Below are 26,586 nucleotides of genomic sequence, written 5' to 3' on the forward strand. Positions count from 1 at the left end.
ATTTGCACAGAAACTGCAATTTGCATTTAGCTTTGTTGTCTACCAGATCTGACAATTTAGTGCAATTCAGCCTAAATTTTTTCGTGTAGAAGAAGAATGAAAGATCCACAATTAGATTTTGTGAATCATAGTGATTGAAGAGTCTCTGAAATCACTTGGAATGGATTCTTTATCCCAAATTACTTTTTTAAAAAAAATTGCAGTAAACTTTGTGCAATAAAGTCACCCCCTGTTTGTACACTTCATATAACTCGTGCCATTCTGACACTTTTATGACTTTGTTGTGTAGGTTTGCACACTTTGGCAGCAGTGGGTGGCTTATCAAGGTTTTGCATCTTTGGCAGCTCTGTAAGGTGTGTTGAAGAGATAGTGGAAGTATTCATGCACTAGAATGATGCATAGTCTGATATCCATAAGTTGGTATTTGCATTCTTCAGCAGGTGTGATTGACTTTGTGGACTGAATACAGCTTCCAGGGCTCAAGTCTTTGCAATCTAGTTGATTAGCACAATTTTGAATGTGGGTTGCCTTGGTTTTCCACCACTTATTCTGCAGCATTTGAAGGCAAGACTATATATTGTGTTTGTATGTCTTGCTTTCTTAGCTTGGGAAGAGAGATCTCACAGTTGCATAATACAAGATTCTTTTCTAGCAGATAAGTTGTCAGACTAGTCTTGATGTCAACCCAGTCTTACTAAATTTCTGCTGCTAGGGAATAAATGCATTTCTTGACAGCACAGAAGAGTTTGTTGACATCAATTTCTGCAGATTCAAGGCTGCTTGGTAGAAATTTTTGTAGCTTTCATTTATATTTAATCTGAGATTTATAACATTATGGGCAATTTTGCTTTCACTCAGCATCGTGATGAAAGTTTTGGAACAAACCCAGCACTCTGTCCTATGCATGATTCTAGTTATTTTAATATCTTGGATATTTTGTTGCTGAATTAGAATGTAATGATTTAGATGCCAATATTGAGAGCATATTTGAACATAAGAACATCAGAAATAGGAGCAGGAGTAGGCCAATCGGCCCCTCGAGCCTGCTCCGCCATTCAATAAGATCATGGCTGATCTGATCCCAACCACAAATCTAAAGAACACAAGAAGTAGGAACAGGACCCGGCCACTCAGCCCCTGGGCCCGCTCCGCCACCCACAGGGCCTTGACCGATCTGAACTCAGCTTCATGTCCAATTTCCTGCCCGCTCCCCGTAACCCCTAATTCCCTTTACTTCTAGGAAACTGTCTATTTCTGTTTTAAATTTATTTAATGATGTAGCTTCCACAGCTTCCTGGGGCAGCAAATTCCACAGACCTACTACCCTCTGAGTGAAGAAGTTTCTCCTCATCTCAGTTTTGAAAGAGCAGCCCCTTATTCTAAGATTATGCCCCCTAGTTCTAGTTTCACCCATCCTTGGGAACATCCTTACCGCATCCACCCGATCAAGCCCCTTCACAATGTTTCAATAAGATCGCCTCTCATTCTTCTGAACTCCAATGAGTAGAGTCCCAATCTACTCAACCTCTCCTCATATGTCCACCCCCTCATCCTCGGGATTAGCCGAGTGAACCTCCTTTGTACTGCCTCGAGAGCAAGTATGTCTTTTCTTAAGTATGGACACCAAAACTGTATGCAGTATTCCAGGTGCGGTCTCACCGATACCTTATATAACTGCAGCAATACCTCCCTGTTTTTATATTCTATCCCCCTAGCAATAAAAGCCAACATTCCGTTGGCCTTCTTGATCACCTGCATATTAACTTTTTGATTTTCTTGCACTAGGACCCCCAGATCCCTTTGTATTGCAGTACTTTCCAGTTTCTTGCCATTAAGATAATAACTTGCTCTCTGATTTTTCCTGCCAAAGTGCATAACCTCACATTTTCCAATATTGTATTGCATCTGCCAAATCTCTGCCCACTCACCCAGCCTGTCTATATCCCCTTGTAGGTTTATTATGTCCTCCTCGCTCTCTACTTTCCCTCCCATCTTTGTATCATCTGCAAACTTTGATATGTTACACTCGGTCCCCTCCTCCAAATCGTTAATATAGATTGTAAAGAGTTGGGGACCCAGCACCGACCCCTGCGGAACACCACTGGCTACTGGTTGCCAGTCCGAGAATGAACCATTTATCCCAACTCTCTGCTTCCTGTTAGATAACCAATCCTCCACCCATGCCAGAATATTGCCCCCAATCCAGTGATTGTTTATCTCGAGCAATAATCTTTTATGTGGCACCTTGTCGAATGCCTTCTGGAAGTCTAAATACACTACGTCCACTGGTTCCCCTTTATCCACCCTGTACGTTATATCCTCAAAGAACTCAAGCAAATTTGTCAGACATGACTTCTCCTTCATAAAGCCATGCTGACTTTGTCCTATTAAATTATGTTTATCTAAATGTTCCGTTACTGTCTCCTTAATAATAGACTCCAAAATTTTACCCACCACAGATGTTAGGCTAACTGGTCTATAATTTCCAGCCTTCTGCCTACTACCCTTTTTAAATAAGGGTATTACATTAGCAGTTTTCCAATCTGCCGGGACCTTTGCCGAGTCCAGAGAATTTTGGAAAATTATAACCAAAGCATCCACAATCCCTACTGCCATTTCCCTCAAGACCCTAGGATGTAAGCCATCAGGTCCAGGGGATTTATCCGCCTTGAGTCCCATTAATTTACTGAGTACCAATTCCTTAGTGATTTTAATTGTATTTAGCTCCTCCCCCACCAAGAGCCCCCTGTTTGTCCAGTGTTGGGATATTCTTAGTGTCCTCTACCGTAAAGACTGAAACAAAATATTTGTTCAGCATTTTTGCCATCTCCATGTTTCCCACCATTAATTTCCCGGTCTCATCCTCTAAGGGACCTACGTTTGCCTTAGCCACCCTTTTTCTTTTTATATAACTGTAGAAACTCTTGCTATCTGTTTTTATATTTTTTGCTAATTTATTTTCATAATCTATCTTCCCTTTCTTAATCAATCCTTTAGTTACTTTTTGCTGTCTTTTGAAGACTTCCCAATCCTCTACCCTCCCACTAAGTTTGGCTACCTTACATGTCCTTGTTTTTAGTCGGATACTATCCTTAATTTCTTTACTTCGCCACGGATGGCTGTCATTTCTTTTACACCCTTTTTTCCTCAGTGGAATATATATTTTTTGAAAGTTGTAAAATAACTCCTTAAATGAACACCACTGCTCATGGACCGTCTTACCCTTTAATCTATTTTCCCAGTCCACTTTAATCAATTCCGCTCTCATACCATCATAGTCTCCATCATAGCATCTATGTAGTTTTGAATTTGTTTGAAAGGCAAAAAAGCATGTTTGTGGCAGTGAGACCATAGTTCACGGGTCATCTTTGTGATCTTTCATGTGACCTATGATTCGATATTTGGCAATCTGACCCTACGTTTGTTTACTCAGGAGGATGAACTTGTCATTGGTAGGATTATCTGAAACCATTCTTAATTTCATTATCATAAGTCAGTTTTCTGCTCACCCATTGTAGCACACGTGATTAGAGGGGAATGTGCTTGTTTTGTACTATATATAAATCATATCCCCCCCCCCCAAACTCACATCCCAACAGCCAAGTTATTCTTCAAGTCACTTTCTTAAACTGAGTTCTCAAAGACTTAAAATTTTGTGTAAGAACTGCTTTGCTGACAGCAAGTGACTCCAATCAGGTGATTTAATGTCTTGAATGCTGATTTAGATTTAGAAATTCTGTTCCAGCTGGGTATGCATATGAGAATGTTTGAGATATTAAAATGCCTGTCTTCATAATATGAACAGACAGGTTCCAATTGCTGCATTTATCCCCATTTATGTAGGGACAAGAGTAACTTGCCAGCAACTCCAATCCTTTCATCTGTATGTCGACTGATTAAATACCATCTAGGAACAATGGCCAAAGGCTCCTTCATCATCACTTTAGTAAAGATACCACGACTGGTCCTCATGTATATTCACAACAAGCTCAAAGGCAAGGTAAAAGTTCTTCATGGCCACATGCCGACCTTTAACTTCAAAGTCTATAGATAGATATAGATATAGAAACCAATTTTTGTATTGACTGAAGATTCTTTAATCAATTGCTTTATTTTATTTTTGTCCAGGAAAATGTTTGTGCAAAATGCCTGCTTAAGTCTTGCATATGTTGTCTCTGGTGTTTAGAAAAGTGCCTACTCTATCTGAATCGGGTAAGTTCTTTTTTCATTTTCACTTTTTAATTCAATTTTTTGAGTCAGTAAAATCTGCATATTTGACCCTTTTTTCTGGCCTGTTACTCTGAACCGGGTATAACTCTTGTCTGACATTTATTTGGCAATATACTGAGTTTGTAAAGTAGATATATATCTATATAATAGTCTTCTGCCTAGTATGCAATTCCTGTTCAGTTATTTCCGGCATCACTATTTGCTTGTGTCTCTGTCGTGGTTCTACGCAACTCTTTAAGATACCTTAAAGGCTTTTGCAGCTTATTTGATATGATCTGATTGGCGTATTTTTATCACGTGACTAAGTCCCTTAATATTCATCCTATTTCTCAACACTCACCACCAGCTAAACAGTAAACAATAATCTCTTATAATTTACATTTACCAAATTGCCTGTTGAATTAATTTATAGTTAATTTCTTTTTCTTTACAACTGAAATATTTTCTTTATGTGCCTGATACCTGAGAAGCCTGTTTCACCCTGCCGAGAATTTGCTATACTGACTGTATTTCATTGAGATACTTTTTTGGGAATTGAGTTAACTTGGTTTACTTGAGTTTTTTTCTTTATCTCCCAGCTAACTACCATCGTGGCTCGAGAAGCATATGTCATAAGCCGCCTTTGCTGATTACTGTCCCATTGCCTGGCTGAAAAGCCCATATTTGCCGCCGCCATTGCTGTCCAAGCAGCGGCTCTGACCCTCGCCGAGAAGCCCCCCTCCTTTCCTGTGTCACAAGCCTCTTGCCGCCACCCAAGCATCTGTCATCTTTGCTATTTATTGCTTCCACTTCCAGGCGCAGCAGCTCCTGTCCCTTACTGTCCTGTTTGCTGTCCGAGAAACCTCTGTAGCTGCTGCCATTCCTTCAAAGAGGAATTTACGATTACCGAGTTGGCTGTTCCTTTCTTTAATGTTCCCCATTTTGTTTTTCCGTGTACATTTCTCAACAGTTTGTTTTCTTGGCCTATCGAATTAATTAATGATCCCCAGTTTGTTAGTTGAGTTTATTTCATTCCTTTCTTTGGGCTTCCCTGTTGCCTATTTTACTTTTAAACTAATTTACCCAGTTAAGTATTGTATGTATTCCGTTTTGTTCAGTTCCCTGCTGCCCTCGAAACCTGAATTGAATTCCTTTGCCAAGTATGTTTAGATCGCTATTTGATTATTCTGCTAAGGGTATTTCATTATCAAGTTACATCGAAACTACAGCACATCAACAGGCCATTCGGCCCAACTGGACTATGTTGGCATTTATGATTCACACAAGCCTCCTCCCCACTTCATCTAACCATATCATTCTGACCCTTCTAGTCCTTTCTCTCTCATGTATTTATCTAGCTTCCCCTTAAATGCATCTATGCTATTCGCCTCAACTACTCGTTGTGGTAGAGCGTCCCACATTCTCACCACTCTCTGGGTAAAGAAGTTCCTCCTGAATTCCCTATTGGATTTATTAGTGATCATTTTATATTTATGACCTCTAGTTTATTCACTCAAGTTTTCCCCTTCTCCCTATTGCCTTATTTCTGCCATTTAACTGCCCATGGAAAAAGTCTTTCCCAACTCCCTCACTAATTCAATCTCTAACTCCCAACTCTGTCTCCTCTGGCCTGTCAGCCATAACAGACACCTCTACCACCATTGACCTACTTAAACGCACCTTTGCCTCTGCTTCAATGCACCCATCCATGCCAAATAACTCTATCTCCCACCACTGCCAATCCTCTGGTGCAATGCCCATCTTTGTGCCCACAAGTATGAAGGCCGCAAACTCAAGTGTGCCTGGTGCACAGCTGGTCTTATTCATGTGAAAAATAAACTCAGAATGGGAAAGAGGGGGTAGTTTTTTTTTTTGGAATGTTTGTAACTGGTTTCTCAGTCAATATGTTACTATTTCAACCAGAAACGAATTACTCCTTGACCTGGTTCTGGATAATGAAATAAAGCAAATAGGTGATCTAAAAGGAGGGGAGTAATAGGGAAATGGTGACCACAATATTGGTTCAGTAAAGAAACTGGCTGAAGTGTATGAAACAACAAGCAGTTGTGGAGGAGTTATGTCTGATTTGGGGGGTGGGAGATGGATTGTGTGTGGGGCACGTCTGTGCTGGGACCACTGCTGTAATTTGCATCGGTGACCTGAATTCAGACACTCAATCCAAAGTGGACAAATTTGCAGATGACACAAGCTACGAGGGGCAGTAGGGGGGAAATTGGAGGAGGTATAGAATGAGTTGAACAAAATATGCAAGTGGGCAGAACAATGGGAAATGAAATTTAACGTAGACTAGTGAAAAGTACTGCACATAGGAAGGAAAAATGGATGTGCTAATGAGTTGTGAAATGCCCAAGGATGGAGCTAAAAGAATCTTCATAGACTCAACGTTAAATATGTCCAATCAGTACAGAACAGCATCAACAAAGCTAATAGGATATTTCGCTACATAGACAAAACATAACCTGGAATATTATTTTAAATTAAACTGTGGGTGTCGAACAAGGCGGGGGAGACAGGATCAAACTAGTAAAAAGTAAGTTTAGGACTGAAACTCCAAGGAGTTACCAACTTGTGGAATAAACACCCAGACAGAGTTGTGGAGGCAAATATCCTGGAATCATTTAAGAAACAATTGAATGCTACAATGGGGGAGCACTAGGATCTCTGAATACATGAATTGAGATGGGCTGAATGGCCTTCCTCATCTATAATTATCTTGTGAAAAATAGAAAAGTCAAGGACTTGACTGGAAAACAGGAAGCTATAGCTAAATGGAAAAGAGACTTAGTCCAGGTTAAGTGGCAGGAAAGATTGGCAAATATAACCATAGATCAGCAATAGGGTATTTTAAACAGTAATGGAAAGGGTACAAAGTACATTCTAGTAAGGAAAAGGGGAGTGCGTTAAAGGCTGGGTTCAAGTATGATTAGATCAAATTTGAAATTTAAAATAGAATCATTTACTGCTCATAACAACAACAGTTCGCACTTATATAGCGCCTTTAACATAGTAAAACATCCCAAGGCGCTTCACAGGAGCAATTATCAGACAAAATTTGACACCGAGCCACGTAGAGATATTTGGACAGGTGACCGAGAGGTAGGCTTTAAGGAGCAACTTGAAGGAGGAGCGAGAGGCGGAGAGGTTTAGGGAGGGTATTCCTGAGCTCGGGGCAGGGCAGATCACAAAAATGAAAGCCAGGACAAATGGAAAGAATATGGGAAAACTACTTAAAGGGAGAGTAGAAAGGCAATGAGGGAATAGGAGAGAAAATTAACAAAATACAACAAGGGCAACAAAAAGGCTTTCTACGGACAATTTAGTAGTAAGAGAATAGTTAAAGGAGGAGTAGGGCTGCTAAGAGAGGAAGATGGTAAGCTTGTAGTGGAGAGCGAGGTATATAATAAGTACTTTTAGTATTCAGAGTGGGTGGGCACTGGAATTGTAGAGCCATAGGAGGACTCTAGAACTGTTGTTAGTGGAAGTTGTTATAGAACGAGAAATGGCACTGAAGACTTTACTTAAACTTACGTAAAGGTCCTGATGATTTACATCTGATGATTCTCAGGGAAACTAGGAAAAAGATATAATTTTCCAAAATTCTGAGAAGCAGAATTGCACCAGAGCAGACTGGCAAATTAACTCCCCTCTTCAAACTGGGATGAAAGAGAAAATTGTGTCAATTAATCTATAGTTGTTAATACGGTACAGGGGGAAATTATTAAGCAGTCTGGAAAAACATGAGCTAATCTAGGTCAATCAGCTTGGTTGAGGTTGACCAGCCTTACAGAATTCTTTGAAGAAATAACTGGATGCAGAACAGAAATGTGATGTGATTTATATAGATTTTCAAATGGTGCCACAAGAGACTTGTGGCAAAGATAATGGTTCACAGAATTAAGGGGAATAGAGAGTAGGAATAAATGGGTCTTTTTCGGGGTGGCAGGTGGTGACTGGTGGGGCACCGCAGGGATCGGTGCTTGGGCCCCAGCTATTCACAATATATATCAATGATTTGGATGACGGAACCAAATGTAATATTTCCAAGTTTGCTGACGACACAAAACTAGGTGTGAGGAGGATGCAAAGAGGCTTCAAGGCGATTTAGACAAGTTGAGTGAGTGGGCAAATATATGGCAGATGCAGTATAATGTGGATACATGTGAAGTTATCTACTTTGGTTGTAAAAACAGAAAGGCAGAGTATTATTTAAATGGTGATAGATTGGGAAATGTTGATGTACAAAGGGACCTGGGTGTCCTTGTATACCAGTCACTGAAAGCAAACATGCAGGTGCAGCAAGCAGTTAGGAAGACAAATGGTATGTTGGCCTTCATTGCAAGAGGATTTGAGTACAGGAGCAAGGATGTCTTACTGCAGTTATACAGGGCCTTGGTGAGACCACACCTGGAGTATTGTGTTCAATTTTGGTCTCCTTACCCAAGAAAGGATATACTTACCATAGAGGGAGTGCAGCAAAGGTTCACCAGACTGATCCCTGGGATGGCAGGACTGTCATATGAGGAGAGATTTGGTCGACTCGGCCTGTGTTCACTAGAGTTTCGAAGAATGAGAGGGGATCTCATCGAAACATATAAAATTCCGACAGGGCTAGACAGACTGGATGCAGGGAGTACGTTTCCCCTGGCTGACGAGGTCCAGAACTTGGGGTCACAGTCTCGACACGGGGTAGGACATTTAGGACTGAGATGAGAAATTTCTTCACTGAGGGTGGTGAACCTGTAGAATTCTCTACCACAGAAGGCTGTGGAGGCCAAGTCACTTAAATATATTTAAGAAGGAGCTCGATAGATTTCTGGACACAAAAGGCATCGAGGTGTATGGGGAGAGTGTGGGAATATGGTAATGAGATAGAGGATCAGCCATGATCTTATTGAATGGCGGAGCAGGCTCAAATGGCCTACTCCTGTTCCTATTTTCTATGTTTCTATGAATGTGGCCACATAACAATGATGGGAGGGCAGAAAGTAAAATGTGGAGATGAAGGTAAATTTCTCAGAATTGTAGTGATTGGAGTTCCACAGGGGTCAGTATAGATTATTGATCTGGATTTAGGAATTGAGGGAATACTACTAACATTTGCTGTTGACACCAAATTGGGAGGGAATTGCAAATTGTGATGCGAACTCTGGAAAAACTGCTCGAGTACATGGCTAGGTTAGCAGGATCAGCAGATAGGTGGCAGATACAGCTCAGTGTGGAGAAATGTGATACATTTTGGAAGGAAGTACAAGGGAAATCAATAAATGGTTAAAATTTTAAATGGAGTAGAACAGCAGATGGACCTTAGTGTGTAGATGGCAGCGCAAGTAGATCAGGCCAAAAAAAATAGCAAGTGGAATCCTTGATTTTGTATCTAGTGGCATGAGATACAAAAGCAAGGAGTTAAAGTTGAATTTGTGGAAGACCTTAGTTAGGCAGCAGTTGAAATATTGTATGCCATTTTAGGTACCCCGTTATAGGAAGAAAATAAATGCAGTGGGAAAGGTTACCAAGGATGAGGGGTTACACCTTGTGAAGAGACTTGAGAAGTTTGGGCTTTTATTACGAGTTGAGAAAGTGGAGAGAGGTTGGATAGAGGCTCAAGATTATGAAGGATTCTGATAGGGTAAATAGGTGATTGTTTGCATAGGTTAGCAAGGCAGTAACAAGGGACACATGTAATCCTTGGTGTCTAGCTTAAGGGGAGTTAGAAAAATATCTTTACACAGAAGATGAAGTTAAGACTAGGTGGCCCACTTGGAGAAAAACCAGAGGTGCAGATTTGCTGGGCTCAATGGCATGTTTCTGTGCTGCAACCTTCTACGAATGCTCCCTGAGTATTTTATTGAAAGAATACATTTCTAGTTGACTTTAAAGTCAATACAACTTCATGTTCTTAACTTCCTTCGTTGAAGGAACAGTTGAATCTTTTCAAAAAAATGTTTAGGAAGCTTTTCTTATTTTGGAAGTGTGAGATGCCGGGGCGGGGGGGCAACGAGGCGAATTTTAAAAAATGATCTAGAAGGTAGTTTCTCCATAACATTTTTGTGAAGTAATTCAGCTCATTGTAACTTGGTTTTCTTAGTTGGCCTCTCTACAAATGTTAATCATGATGTGGAGATGCCGGTGATGGACTGGGGTGTACATTTGTCAGGAATCTTACAACACCAGGTTATAGTCCAACAGTTTTATTTGAAAATCACAAGCTTTCGGAGGCTTTCTCCTGGTGTTGTAAGATTCCTTACAAATGTTAAAGCAAGGAATCCTCTTCAAATAATTTGAGAAAATGTTAGCTACAGAATATCTTCCCACTCAACTTCTTAGTACTTCTAAAGACTCACTGTGAGTTCTGATTTCCCTAGTTGAATGCTCCTCCTATTAAAGCATTGAATGCTTTGTGGCATTGATATTTCTTGTAGACGAAGGGTTAAATTTTCAACTTTGTGAATTTAAGGGTAAAACTTTTCTTAAGCTACTGTTATAAACAAATGATTTTTTTTAGGAAAATATTTTTTTCTTTGTCCAAAGAAAATACAACCCCAAATGTATTTACCAGTTACACTGGGTACAGAATGTAAACTTGATGGTCGTTCCAATCTCATTGCTAACATGACGATGGGACATTTTCAAATTGAGAGAGGGAAGACAAAAATGATTCTCTTGCCAGGTGAATCTGATGTGGAGAAGTAAAAGATTTCTTTTGAAGTATTAAAAGCCTTTTAATGTTTGTTTTCTATTTTGACAGAACGCATATGTAGCGACAGCCATAAACAGTACCAGCTTCTGCACATCTGCCAGGGAAGCCTTTGCGATCCTGGTGGAGAACGCTTTGAGAGTGGTTGCTATAAACGCAGTTGGTGATTTTGTGCTGTTTCTGGGAAAGGTTTGTATTTTATGTCTGATCATTTTCACTTAGTGAAATGTGATTTTTTTTTTTAAAAGAGCAAGTCCTGATCTGAACCGACTGCAGCATTCTATGCAGTTTTAGACCTTACTCTGCTTTATCAAAGGATTACAAACCTCAAAGCATTTGTTTCCATATATATTTTTATTTATTGGGAAATCCAAGTGAAGGGCCAAGACCCATGGTGTAAGATCCCATTAAGGATGGAAATAATAGAAATGAAGATGAGGTAAATCAAATAGTGGTTAGGTGAAACTAAGTTTGGGTTTTAAAAGGCTATAAATTGTAGGGAGGAAAAAAAAATTGAAGGAAGTAAGGAGTTTTGAGATCTTGGAAAATAATGAGTTAAAGTAAGAGACTTGTGCAGAGAGTTCTGATTTTAATACAGTGCAGGGAGAAGGAATAGCATGTAGGATGGCATTTTTGAATTTTTCTCATCAGTTCATTCAGAAACATTGCTCTGTGAAATAGCACTTGTGCATTTACATCTCTTTCTACCTATATCTCTTGTGGCAGAGATGTTGGGCAAGCAGTTTGCTTATAGGACACCACCTAAGTAGTATTCGATTTGGCTGCCAGAGAGGAGATTTCTGCACTCACCTCTAGATAATCTGACTGACATTGAATTGAACCTGCATAAATAAGTGGTACTTAAGTCAAAAATATCAACTTGTGAGATGGAGATGCCAAACTTGCTTAATTGAATGTCACTTACTGCAAATTAAATTTTAGTGCCATGTGAATCTGTTGTCTCCTGTGAAAATGAAGATTACAGTTGTTGTTGTGGCATTGATGTTTTACCTCAACTCTGTTTTCCCGTGCTTGATACCCTTACCTTGCAAAAATCTATCTATCTCAGTCTTGAGTGTTCCAATTGTCCTAGCATTTGGGGGAGTGTGTTCCAAATTTCTACTACCATTCGTATGGAAAAAAAGTGCTTCCTGATTTCGCTTCTGAATGGCCTAGCTCTAATTTTAAGATTATGTCCTCTTGTTCTTGACTCCCCCACCAGAGGAAATTGTTCCTCTGTATCTACCCTATCGAATTATTTTAACATTTTAAACACCTTGATCAGCTCACCCCTCATTCTCCTATACTCAAAGGAATACAAATCAAGTTTATGCAACCTGTCCCAGTAGACGATGGGGTGAGAAGAAAGATGTCCTGATTCTGCCTGCGAACCCCAACTTGTCAGTTCCATGCTTCATAAATATTTATCCCTTGTCATAATATCAGTCTCGTGTTGAAACAGGCACTTCCTGCTTGGGTAGTTTTTAGAAGATCTACGAGTCTGTTGCTGGGTAAGGGAGACTGATGAGGTAATGTAAATGTGAGGAACCAGTTCATAAGATCAGCAGTAGACCATTCAGCCCCTCAAACCTGTACTGCCATTCAATTAGATCATGGCTGACCTGTATCTTATCTACCCGCCTTGGTGCCGTAACCCTTAATACCCATGCCTAACAAAAATCTATCAAGCTCAGTTTTGAAAGCCTCAACAGCTTTTTGACCAAAATTCACCAGTCCTGGTCATCTAGAATCTCATCTAAGACGAGATCAATATAAAAGTAGCTTTTGGGACTATTAGAGTTGAGCTTAGATCCTATCCGTTCATATACATTTACGGCAAGGGTGACTGGATGATCAGGACTTGGAGTCTTTTGTTGCTGTTTTTTTTTCTCTCCCCTCTACACTGGGGGCTCTGTAGTGAGTTTGTAGCACTGCTACCAAAGAATTCATGAAAATCTTGTTACTTGAACTTGCCACACTCTTAAATTATTTAGAGTATTAACTTAAAGATGATGCGACTATAGAGATGTCTATGAAGAGTGGCAATTTTAATTTCTATAGGTTGCAACATGAAATTAGACTTTATATTTTTTTTTTAAATTTTAGGCAGAGCCTTTGATTGTCCGTTAGCGTTGCTGCAATGGTGCCAATCTTGTGATTGCACAGAAGTGACATTTGGCAGATTATTCCCATTTAAAATTGAATTGTGATCGCTGAGCAGCTTGTCTCATCTATAGATTAGGGAGTTTTGCAAGAGAATTCCAATTTTTTTTTCCTAAAGTTTGTCTGCCACTATGTATGTGTAACTGCTTCCACAATAAAATGCATGTAGAAAGCTAAACGCCATTGTAAAATGTTTGTAATCTTTACACAGTTTTCTTGTGATCACATTGGATTACCTTTTGTGAATCTTTTTCAGGTGCTCGTAGTGTGCATTACAGGTTTTATTGGGATTATACTGCTCAACTACCAGCGCGATTATACTGTGTGGGTGCTGCCGCTCCTCATTGTTTGTCTGTTTGCCTTCTTTGTGTCGCACTGCTTCTTGTCCATATACGAGATGGTGGTAGATGTTCTTTTCCTCTGCTTTGCTGTTGACTGCAAACACAATGATGGGAGTCCTGGACGCGAGTACTACATGGATAAAAGTTTAATGGTAAGTTATGTGGATGGTTATTCTGATTGCCCGATTAAAGAAGTTGCCAGAGGCTTGTGTTGGCAAATTTTATGCTAGATTAAGATCAGGATCTTGCCACTTGGGGAATCTTGGATGTGTTGTACCAACCTATGGTTCACTGCTTTGGTACTTTCATGCTCTGTGCCACAGATCTGCCCTTGGGTGTTGAGTTGAATTAACTTCTTTCATTTCTCCATGCTGCTACCTCTACCCATTTCCCCATCCCACCACAACCAAAAAATAAATAGTAGTAATCCTTTGGATGAAAACTGACCTCTTGTTCATATAAGTTGAAACATAGAACTAATTTTGTAGAAGCATTTCCCTTTTAAAAAAAAATAGGTGCTGTTTAACATCACACTGTCCAGTTTAATAAATTTGTGGCTTAAATGTGTCATTGAAATACGTATAAAATTGCCAGGACAGAAATTCTGATTTTTGCTTCATATGTTTAACAAAATGGGTAACTCATTGTTATTTCTGTAAGCAAACGATTAACAGAAATATATTGAATTGTTTTTCAGATAGCAATGATCATGGCTTTTTTATTAAGTCCTAGTGCAGTTGATGGTAATTTCCAGTTGCATCTCTTAATTTTCGGTGCCCTGCCTTATTTCTGTTACAGGAATTCATGGACGACAGCAGGAAAGCAATCCGATCAGCTGTTGGCAGTGGGGCAGAGATGAAAGCAATGGTAGGTGCCAGTGAGGAGTCGACCATCCTCCAGGAGTTTCACTGTTACTACCTCTCTCTCTCTGTCTTTGTAGACTGGTCTCATTCTGGTGAAATCTTTGCTCTGTGTATCACTCAGGATGTCCTGCTCTTCCTATTTCTCTATTTGCCGATCAGCTGGATGGGCGAGTTATTTTCCTTATTTCGTTCTCCATCTGTAGCTGTTAGCTGAAACTGTGGACTTAATGGCAGAGTGTCCTTTAGCAGTGTACAAAACCCCACACTGTTTCTGATCATGGTGTATAGTGATGAACTGAAGCCCAGTGTCTACCAGACATACAGATTTAATCTTATTGCTTATATCATCTACACCATTAATCACTTTTCCTGCATACTCGGTTATATTCTGCACCATTATGCTCCCCCAGTCATAATTTCCATGATCAGCTAGCGAGAGACTTATTTTTGTAGGGTAGTACTTGCCCCATCAACTTTACTTCCCTGCTGAAATGAAGCATGCTTTTGTCATGCAGTGTAGCATCTGGTGGCCTTGTCAAGATTTGGCAACGGTTGTCCAAAGACAGCAGGTGTAATTGAAGTGTCAAAGCTGGGATTCGAAACCATGCCTCTTTGGTGAGAGTCAATGCTGTTCCACATACCAATCTTGCATTCTGTCAGGGTTTCATTACTGGTAATGTGCCTCATTGTCTCACTTGGCATGAGTTAAGTTGTATTAACTATTATGTTTTTTTTTATGTAGGAGTAGGTTCACTCAGCTTCATGTACACCCTGATCACACTATAACTCCATTTTTGGCTTTTTAAACCTGGAACTTGCAGGCGTTTTTTTTTAAAAGTGAATTTTTAAAAAAGTTTAGAATGCCTAATGAAAAGGATGTAAATTGTTAGTTGAACGGATCTCTGATTTGCATGGCTGCATGTTAAATGTACAACATTGTTACTGATGGATGAAATTGTTAGTATTGAGGATATGTGGTCCATTGCTCAAAGACTTGCTTTGCGGTGGTGTGATCTGGTTTGGCTTCCTCTTGTAAGTTTTTCTTAACATGTAGCTTCACTATATGGACACTGCAAGGTCAACAAAAGTATAGAATGAAAAACAAGAATAACGCTCGAGATTTTGTTGTCTTTTGAAATATTTTTCCCTTTGTTCATTTGAGTCAGCCATTATCTTCAAAATATAATTACATTTTTAAATCTCTGCACTTTTCTAATCACTAAACTGTTGCAGTGGCATGGTGGATTTATTACAAAACTGTACAATATCTGAGCTACTACATTTCCTTTGCTTGCTTCAGCTCTCATTTGTCTTTAAATCTTTTGTTTGTGTTGTAAAGGAAGCAGCTAATTAATTTCTAAATTGCTTTCAGCTCCTTTGAAATTTTTTCTTTTACCACTTCCAAGACCTTGTATTGCATGTTACTGTGTCACACAATTTTTGTTGAAGTTTGTATTCAGAGTAAGTATCCCTTTTTTTGCTGGCTCATAAAAATTGGGTATAGAAAAAGAAAACCTGTGAATTCCATTTTTGGACATGAGGCTGGGTAGCTTGACTACTTGAACAAATGCTTTCAGAAAGAAAGACTTGCATTTATATAGCGCCTTTCAAGACTTCAGAACCACACAAAGCGCTTTATAGCCAATGAAGTACTTTTGTAATATAGGAAACGCAGCAGCCAATTTGGACACAGCAAGGTCCTACAAACAGCAATGTGATAATCTGTTTTTAGTGATCTTGATGGAGTGATAAATATTGGCCAGGGCACCGAGGTGAACTCCCCTGCTCTTCGCAGTAATGCCATGGGATCTTTTACGTCCACCTGAGGGGGCAGTCAGGGCCTCGGTACCTCTGACAGTGCAGCACTCCCTTAGTACTGCACTGGTGTGTCAACCTAGATTATGTGCTCAAGTCTCTGGAGTAAGGCTTGAACCCACAACCTTCTGACTCAGACGAACGTGCTATCAACTGAGCTACGGCTGACATGACCATGGCCTAAATCTCCATGATGATCTAAGACAGAATTTGAGCAACTAAATATGAAATGCACAATAGCAGTACAAACCCCCCCCCCCCAACAATTTTGATGTTTCTAAAGTCGTGTGTTGAGGTAGAATTCTTTTGGTGTTCCACACATACGGCAAAAGTAATATTGGCGTTCTGGTAAGCTCATGGTAGTGGAGTGCTGCACATAGAGCTTTCAACATTAGGGAAATGCTGAGAGAGAGAGAGACTTACAACCAGCAAGAATGACTAATCTCACTGGATTTAAATATATGCAAGTGTATGCACTGTTCAGAATGACACAAGTAAATGTAGGTTACACTTTTAAAGCAAAATGAGTGTGAGCACTCTTCATATAGATCCTGCCTGATGAGTGGTGTCCTGTGATTTGAACTAACTAAAAGTGGGCAGTTTTGAAAAGTGATTCTTCTTTGATCTAGAAGTTGTTTCCTTTAGGTAGATGGTTCTTTTAGGTAATTCTCAGCGAATGGTTGTGAAGAGATTTGGAAAATAAACAAACTTAAAGCTTGCAAATCAAGCTAACAGCATGCTGTATTCCATAGATGGGTAACTGTAAATAGATTTCAGCACTATCAACTTGGCAGTTAAAATATTAGTAGAATTTTTGCTGCAGAATTCTTCAGTGGCTCCACCTTTTTAATGAATTTGTAGCTTCTACTTTGAGGATAGTATTTAATAAACAAACTTTAGAACTAAGAGCCATAGTAAAGGAAAAACAAACATAAGTCATTATGTTCCGAGTACTGCAGGAGTTAGGGTTCGGATTGTGTGCTTCTGCATTCGTTCAAAGGGTGAAAGACTCTACATGGTTCATCATCTTAATTGTAAGAATCATGTACATGTCATAATTGATAAGACTGTTGAAGTGTTTTGGTGAATAAAGTGTGGACCTATGATTAAATGCAAGTCAAGAAGCTGCTGATAGTTTAATGTAAGTCGGCTGCCATCTTTGGGGACTTCAAAAATATATCGTGACATCAAAACTAGAAAAAGCTACCTGGAGTGTGTTGCAAACATGCTTTAAAACTTTTTAGGAAGTATTTTAGCAAAATGTACTAAAGATTTGAATTTGTGATTTAACAAGCCGGAAAGAAAAGGAATGCTTGTTCTTCAAAATCAAATGTTAATCCTTTAGTTCATGTAGTCTAAGATTGTACTGTACTACTGTTTGTTTTTTCTAGGCCTCTGGAGCTGATAGCGCTTGATTACATCAAATCTATGGAACACAGCAGACAATACAACACAGGGCTTTATAAACTGTTGTATTTTTGTTTGCATCCCTAATAACCTGCAAGGGGGGAAGAGAGTACAATGGGTCAAAAATGTGCTTTTAAAAAATAAATTGCTTAGAATATTTTATGTTTTTAAATTTCTAATTGGAATATTGCCAATTTGCCATAATATGGAACCTGTTAAAAGCAAAACGCTTTGGTTTCAGCTACATAGACTTGAAAAAAAATCATTTAACATAGAATGTACCCTGTTGTCCAACCTCAGAATGCGTGAATATTTTGTAACACGACAGGCAACATGTATTATAATCAAGTACTTGTATTCTTTGGGGTTCCCGCAGAATATTTTGTAAAACAGCTGTGCAGTAATACTGATTATTATTTAGAATGGCATAATAGTATTGTAAATAATCTGTCTATTTTGTGGCTTGTGCAGTTCACTGCAATCCTGCTGCCACATTCATACTGAGAGCTCAGGATAAAAATGTCACCTTTTCATTAACTTGTCTCATCGGGTGAACTAACAGGATCCTTTAAAATAGGCAGGTGACTAATGCAAGACGAGAGTCAAAGTGGCACATGGGTTAACGTTGCTTGTATGGGATGAAAGATGATTATTCATTTTCAAAATGTACAGACATTAAAAGTATCACGTGGCTCGCTGACTAGGATTCATCCAACGAGTGGCTGAACCATATAGACCAGCAGGCTCTCAAAATTCATTATCTGGCCTGAGCTGAGTTAGCTTTTCACAGCCAAGACAATAGCAGGGGCACTATATGGTTGTCCTTGGTGCCTCTGGGTTAGAGAAGGGAAAATTGCCCAGTGCTCTGACTCTTGGTTGCTATCTAGTGGCCCCTGCTGGAAGTGGATTTGTATGGATGTTGACTGAGGCCAAGGTTGGGTCTGATGTGATGCTTCTTGCAGCCAAATAGCCCGCTGACGCTCGCTGTGCAAATCACTATGAAGAATACCTTTTGGGTGGGTGAAGTGCAAGCGGGTCTCTGATTCCTGTGGAGCCAGATCCCACCAAAGAGTCAGCGTCAACACTAGGGAAGCAGAAAATTGGCAGATAAGTTTTTTAAATCCAGGTGCTTTGCCAGTTTTGCTTAAGAAATGTACCTTTACATCAAACATCATAGAGCTGTAGTCAAATCATGTGGTGAGCCTCATGCTATGGCTGAATCATGAACTTAGTGAATTTAAGGACATAATAGTTGGTCTCACTGATTCCTAGTAATTTTAGTTCAAGTTTCAACTCTGCAATTTGGCTCCTGGTCAATCTCGTCCAAAAAAAAAGTAAACTATATAAGATCTGTAAACAAATATGTGCATTAGAAAACCAATAATTGTCAGTTCTAAATGGACTAGGGCTACAATAAGGCTTTGGTTAGTTATTGATTTGTTTGCTAGTGATTCAAATATTGCACTTTAAACCTGTTTTAAAAAGAAGAGGCGTATTGTCTGCCACAATGTGTATTTGCACTTAACCAAAGTGTATTTGCAATAACTGATCTGGTGCATTTTCCCTTCAGTTGCATTGCTGTGTTAGCAGAAAACCAGTGATTATTGAAATCTTTCTGAAGCAAAAGCTGAAAGGTTTGAGAATAGTGTGTAAAATTTAAATAATTTAGTTGTGGCTGTTTATCCGTTTCTGGTGAAATCAAGTTGTGTGCACTCCGTTCCAGGATAGTGTCCCTGTGACTAAATTGGAACTTCTTGAAACAGTAATGTAACTTTTAAGGGTTAAGAGAATCTAGAATCTATAAGATTATTTTTAAAACGATAAAACTTTTTTAAGTGACCAAACTGATGACTCTCATTCTAAATTTTGAATTGAGAGCCATTTTTTTAAAAGATCGCGATGCGTACAGACTTTTCATATTTAATATGTTGATTTGTCAATTCAAATAACTACTCCAATGGAAAGGAAAGGTTTGAAGGGAGATTAACCTGCAGCTGCATCCAATGAAGCATTTTATACTCTGTTAGCTGTCTCGTCTACTTTCACTATATCTTGCCATTGTAATTATACTAGCTTGCCATGTTACAGTTGAAGTCTTCGATGTGTGAAACCATCCAGAATATACCATTGAACCAAATCGTTGGAAATTGCTCAGGGTGGAGGTGTACAGTTCAATGTCCCAGTGGCAAATTCTACAAACAGAATCATGTGTGTTGTGTACAAATTATTTCTCATTGGCTGTGAAGATGTCCTGTATTATGAACTATTTACTTGCACTCCACTTACTGACTGGGGTTTTAACATTATTCCATGTAGTTTAATTCCTGATGTATCACATTATGTTTGTATATTAAAATTAAAATTTTGTTAATAAAAATCAGTTTGTTTCATTGGCTTAGCTCACTCACTTCATTGTGTGCTAAACATTATATCCAATTTTGACACTGGTATGAATTTTTTTTGGGTCAAGGATGCTGGAGAGGTACTAGACATTTGAAAGCAGGCAAATCGATACTCAATATTTAAAAAGGGTGACAAATTGGATCCAGGCAACTACAAATCTAGTCATATAACTTCTAAGCAAAGCAATTCTAGATACAATTCTGTTTGAATATTAGATAGGGTTGCGTAGCCAGTTAGATTTTGGGATGGGCTAGATGGATTTGGGACCAAGCAAATGGATCGCAATCTTTTCCAGTCCTGGTACCTTCCTATGTTCCAGTATAATTTAGCATTTGATATGGTGTGAAAAACAGCTAAATGTCACTGAAGGACAGACACTTAAAAGGAAAAGAACTTGAATTGATGTGTAAAATAGTCTACAATCTTGTGGCATTAATTATTTCACATTTATCTTTATTAGATCGCTTGATACTTTCTACCAGGGTCTTTAACTCATCGATCAATAGTTAGTAAATATTTTCTAAAAACATGTCCCCTTTTGAACATTGCCCTCATTAATTGGGTTTTTATTTATTTTAGAATTTTATCTAGTTGTTGACCTGCTCTGATACCTTTTTTGCAAGTTAACTTCCAGAAACAACATGACCCAAGCTTCTACCGTCATCTCTATGATAAGCATTCTGAAGCTGATTGATTCCCTGAGATCAGGAGAGAGCCTCAATTTACTTTTCAGTAGTCAATGATGCCATGACTTGGTCATGGTTGTATTTCTACCTTGGTTTAAACACTACTTTAAATTTTAATCTATCTCTTGGAATAAAGGCAAGCCAAAGGCTGATGTTATAGAATCATAGAATGGTTACAGCACAGATCGAGGCCATTTGGCTCATTGAGCCCATGCCGGCTCTTTTTAGGAGCAGCCCTGGTAGTCCCGTTTCCCCTGCTCTTTCCCTGTAGCCCTGCAAATTTTTTCCCTTGAAGTATTTATCCAATTCCTTTTTGAAAGCCACGATTAAAGCTGCTTCCACCACCCTTTCAGGCAGTGCATTCCAGATCATAACTACTCGCTGCGTAAAAAAGTTTTTCCTTGTGTCTCCTTTGGTTCTTTTGCCAATCACCTTAAATCTGTGTCCTCTGGTTCTCGACCCTTCCGCCAATGGGAACAGGTTCTCTTTATTTACTTTATCTAAACCTTTTGTGATTTTGAACACTTCTATCAAATCTCCACTCAACCTTTGCTCTAAGGAGAACAATCCCAGCTTCTCCAGTCTATCCATGTAACTAAAGTCCCTCATCCCTGGAACTATTCTAGTAAATCTTTTCTGCACCCTCTCCGAGGCCTTCATATCCTCCCTAAGGTGCGGCGCCCAGAATTGGACACAACACTTCAGTTGTGGCCAAACCAGTGTTTTAGAAAGGTTCAACATAACTTCCGTGCTTTTGTACTCTGCCTCTATTTATAGAGTCCAGGATCCCATATGCTTTTTGAACTGTCTTGCCACCTTCACAAATTTGTGCACATATACCCCCCAGGTCTCTCTGTTCCTCCACCCCCTTTAGAATTGTACTATTTGGTTTATATTGCCTCTCCTCATTCTTCCTGCCAAAATTTATCACTTCGCTGCATTAAATTTTATCTGCCATGTGTCCACCCATTCCACCAGCCTGTCTATGTTCTCTCGAAATCTATCACTATCCTCCTCACTGGTCACTACATTTCCAAGTTTTGTCATCTGCAAATTTTGAAATTGTGTCCTGTATACCCAAGTCCAACTCAATATATATCAAAAAATGCAGTGATCTTGTACCAATTCCTGGGGAACACTCGATAAACAACCGTTCACCACTACTCTGTTTCCTGTCACTTAGCCAATTTTGTATCCATGCTGCTACTGCCACTTTTATTCCATGGGCTTCTCAATTTTGCTGACAAGCCTATTGTGTGGCACTTTATCAAACGCCTTTTGAAAGTCCATATACACAACATCAACCGCATTGCCCTCATCAACCTTCTCTGTTACCTCATCAAAAAACTCAATCAAGTTAGTTAAACACGATTTGCCTTTAACAAATTCATGCTGGCTTTCCTTTATTAATCCACACTTGTCCAAGTGACTTAATTTTGTTCCAGTTTATCATTTCGAAAAGCTTTCCCACCACCGAGGTTAAGCTAACTGGCCTGTAGTTGCCGGGTTTATCCTTATGCCCTTTTTTTGAACAAGGGTGTAACATTTGTAATTCTCCAGTCCTCTGGCACCAACCCCATATCGAGGGAGGATTGGAAGATTATGGCCAGCATCTCTGCAATTTCCACCCTTCCCTCAGCAACCGAGGATGCATCCTATTCGGACCGGGTGACTAATCTACTTTAAGTACAGCCAGCCTTTCAAGTATTGCGTCTTTATCAATTTTTAGCCCATCCAATACCTCAACTACCTCTTTTACTGAGACTCTGGCAGCATCTTCCTTGCTAAAGACACGCAAAGTACTCATGTAGTACTTCAACCAAGCCCTCTGCCTCCATGCGTAAATCCTTTTGGTCCTTAATCGGCCCCAGTAGTAACCCTCTTATTACCTGTTTAGTATTTATATGCCTAGAAGACTTTTAGATTCCCTTTTGTTAGCTGCCAGTCTATTCTCATACTCTGTCTGCCCTTATTTCCTCTGGTTTCTCCTCTGCACTTTCTACTTTCAGCCTGGTTGTCACTTGTATATTCAACCTGATCTGTCATATGCCCCCTTTATCTGCTATATCTTACTCTCTCTCTCTTTCGTCATCCAGGGAGCTCTAGCTTTAGTTGCCCTACCTTTCCCCCTCATGGGAACATACCTAGATTGTACCCGAACCATTGCCTCTTTAAAGGCTGCCCATTGTTCAATTACAGTTTTGCCTGCCAATCTTTGATTCCAATTTACCTGGGCCAGATCTGTTCTCAACGCACTGAAATTGGCCCTCCAATTAAGTATTTTTACTCTAGATTGCTCCTTGTCCTTTTCCATATTTAATCTAAACCTTATGATACCATGATCGCTGTTCCCTAAATGTTCCCCCACTGACACTTGCTCTACTTGACCCACCTCATTCCCCAGAATCAGATCCAGCAATGCCTCCCTCCTTGTTGGGCCGGAAACATACTGATCAAGAAAGTTCTCCTGAACACTTCAGAAATTCCTCCCCCTTTGCCCTTTACACTATTACTATCCCAGTCTATATTAGGATAGTTGAAGTCCCCCATTATCACCACTCTATAGTTCTTCTACCCCTCTGTAATTTCGCTGCAAATTTGCTCCTCTATATCGTTCCCAAGTTGGTGGCCTATAGATTGCATCCAGTAGTGTAATGGCACCTCTATTGTTTCTTAATGCTAACCATATAGATTCTGTCCTTAACCCCTCAAGGACATCCTCTCTCTCCAGCACTGCAATATTCTTCTTAATACTGCCACCACTTCCCCCCCGCCCCCCCACACACTTTTTTTTTCCTTTCCTATTTTTCCCGAACACCTTGTATCCAGAAATATTTAGTACCCAATCCTGCCTTTTTTTGAGCCAGGTCTGTTATCGTCACTACATCATATTCCCATGTGGCTATTTGTGCCTGCAGCTCACCAACCTTATTTACCACGCTTACACACATACACTCTAAACCTATCTTAGACCTTCTCGTATGCTCTTAGTCTAATCTCACCTAGTACAGTACTATTTCTTAATCTAGTGCTATCTGTCTCTCCCAATCCTTTGTGCACCTTGTTTCTCCTCTCTAATGCTACATCCTGGTGCCCATCTCCCTGCCAAATTAGTTTAAACCCTCCCCCACAGCACTAGTGAACCTCCCCGCGAGGACATCGGTCCCAGCTCTGTTGAGGTGCAACCTGTCCGTCTTGAACAGATCCCTCCTGCCCCAGAACTGGTCCCAATGTCCCAAGAATCTGAAGCCCTCCCCCCTTGCACCATGTCTCTAGCCATGCATTAATCTGCCTTATCTTCCTATTTCTGGACTCACTAGCACGTGGCACTGGGATAATCCAGAGATTAGAACCTTTGAGGCCCTGTTTTTTTTAACTTGCTCCTGAAGCTCTAACCGCAGGACTTCATCCCTTTTCTTTCCTATGTCGTTGGTACCCACATTGACCACGATTTCTGGCTGTTCCCCTTTTGCACTGCAGAATGTTCTGCTCCCTGTCCATGGTGTTCACTAACCCTTGGCATCATTCCTGGTAATGGACCAGAAGTTGGTTTAATAATGTGTGTTCTGGCCACCTAGCAACATGTTTATAGTTAATTTTAGTCTCTGACTTTAACGTTGGACCAAAGTGACATGGAACCACCTATAAGTGAAAGTTTTAATTCTTATACATTGTGTTTGCCCTTAGTTTTGGGGGGTGTGGACGGGAGAGGAGTTGACATTTTCTAATCAATGCAGTGAACTTTGGATAACTTTACGCCTCATCCCCCAAACCTAAAATTCCCAAATCCCAAAACAATTTCAATTATTCCCACTATACAGAATTCCTGATCTAATCATTACTTTTGGGATAAAATTCTCATTCTTTAGCAGCATTTCATCAAATGAAGTCTCTCAGACTTCATGCACAGAAAGCAGCTCATTTTAGAAGTCAAATAATTCTATGCATTTTTAAGTTGATATGATCCATGTGTGCACATAGCAAGCAATGATCACTTATCGTCTCAAAAACAAGAGGTTCGATATGGATACCTGCCTTTGGAACAGTTTGAATGGGCAGTCTAAGATGATTATTCTTTGCTCTGTCTGCTGTAATCAGATTTACCAGAGCTCTTGGCATGTGTGTTTAAATACACGCTCAAAACTCTGCCTCTTAACAGGCAGTCTGCCTGACTGCTTGAGCTCTTAAAATTTAAATTTAATAATTAAAAAGTTGGCTTTGCAGTATAACTGCAACTGGTATAAATCAAAATTTTAAGGACTGTTTTTCTCATGAAGGCCAGCTGTATTTTTCCAGTATGATTGCAACCACCAATCTAACTGTCCTATTTAAGGGACAGTTGTGGAACTCTATGTTCCAGTTTGTACTTGGATTTTAAAAAGCCTACAGATGATAAGGGAGCCTAAAATAATACTTATTTTTAAATTACCATAATTAAATAGAGCTGTTGTGTGTGTTTGCTGTGGACTGGGAAGTATTTCTGTCTTCCCCTGGACTCTGGCATGTCCAATGCATCTGTAAATGTCATCCATTATACAGATTTGCTGTTGTCCTTTTGAATTTGTTTTTAAAACAAAAATGCTACTATCCATTTCAGGCAAGACATATTCTTTATTTTAAATTATAGTGCTATCATCCATTTAATAGTAAACCGGACGAAGCAGCTATGATTCCGGTGCACTCTTGCTTGTTATTGATTTCTTCGTGAAGCAGAGTTAATGCAATGAATAAGCAGTGTGCTTGCTCACATTTGTTCCTAGCCCAGTAGGATTTCTATATTATTCCATGCTGCTTTTTCTTGGTCTTTGACAACAGATTATGCACTGTTCCATGCTGTGTCACATTTTCTTTTGCCCATGTATCACTAAAACCTCATATTTTTGAGACTACTGCCTACTGTGTGTATATAAAAACAAAGAAAGAATTTACATTTATACACAGCCATTCATGGCCTCAGGACATCTCAAAGTACTTTTGAAATCTAGTCACTGTTGTAGTGTAGGAAATGCGGCAGCCCATTTGCACACAGCAAGGTTCCACGAACAGCAATGTGATAATGATCAGATAATCGGTTTTAGTGATGTTGGTTGAGGAATAAATATTGGTTAGGACACTGGGGAGAATATGCATTATAGAAATTTGACAATACGTGACCATGCATAGCATTACTTAGACCTTGAAATTCTATTTCCACTTTTAACTCCTTCTATTCCTTTTCATTTAACACATTCCACTTGGTGAAACTTATTATTCAGATTTGCTATCGATTCACGGTAAGGATTGTTGTCTCCCAGTTTGCTCTGGTGGCAAGGAGCTACTCAGTAGCTTCTACATTTCTTCATCGCTGCCACACACCCACTTTACAGATATAGTTGAGTCGTTGACTACAGGCACACATTAATCCTAAAGTCAACAGCATTTTGTGCTATAAAGTGGAAGAACTCGGCTGCCTGATGCCATCAGACCCACATTTCTGGAGGTCTTGCTAGCTATCACTGCTACTCCAATTTAATGTAAAACCAGAAAGCTGGATTTCCTCCCTTTTTGCAATGGGAACTGCAGATCTCTTGCTGCTAGTAGGATTTCACTGGAAAAGCAACACCAGAGGAGGTGAATAGAGGAGATTGTGGGTCACTGATTCTCCAAACCCTATTTAAGCAACGTATCAAAAGTTTTAAGAGGTGTACACTGTGGGTCAAAAATATTTGTTTTTTTGTTCTTGCTTCTCTAAATGATTTTGCTGAGACCTAATGAAGTAGGATGAGTTGAAATTGCAGGGCATTTATGAACATATGAATTTACTAATTTCATAAAGGTATGTTTGTCTGTACTTAATATTTGTGCAGAAAAAAAATGCAGATGTAGTCCACCCATGAACATCCTTTATATCCGCGTCCCTTATGCCTAGTTCTAATACACCAATCTACACAAACAAATCTGTTATACTTAATAAAGAGAATAGATATAGCAAATGCTGGATATTT

At 39.5% G+C, this 26,586-nt stretch overlaps 1 protein-coding gene across 1 annotated transcript in view; it reads left to right on the top strand.

The window, feature by feature from the left end:
• The window catches only part of LOC137321268 (choline transporter-like protein 1), a 77,224-nt gene extending 57,321 nt beyond the window's left edge, over positions 1-19,903 (top strand). Inside the window, exons 11-16 of the mRNA XM_067983615.1 lie at positions 3,844-4,000; positions 4,129-4,212; positions 10,976-11,113; positions 13,344-13,580; positions 14,227-14,295; positions 17,498-19,903. Coding sequence (XP_067839716.1) covers positions 3,844-4,000; positions 4,129-4,212; positions 10,976-11,113; positions 13,344-13,580; positions 14,227-14,295; positions 17,498-17,521 — 709 coding nt within the window. The 3' untranslated portion in view covers positions 17,522-19,903. The remainder of the gene's footprint in view (positions 1-3,843; positions 4,001-4,128; positions 4,213-10,975; positions 11,114-13,343; positions 13,581-14,226; positions 14,296-17,497) is intronic.
• The last annotated feature ends 6,683 nt before the right edge of the window (positions 19,904-26,586 follow it).

Source organism: Heptranchias perlo, chromosome 4 (genome assembly GCF_035084215.1).
Source record: "Heptranchias perlo isolate sHepPer1 chromosome 4, sHepPer1.hap1, whole genome shotgun sequence".
NCBI classification, from domain to species: Eukaryota; Metazoa; Chordata; class Chondrichthyes; order Hexanchiformes; family Hexanchidae; genus Heptranchias; species Heptranchias perlo.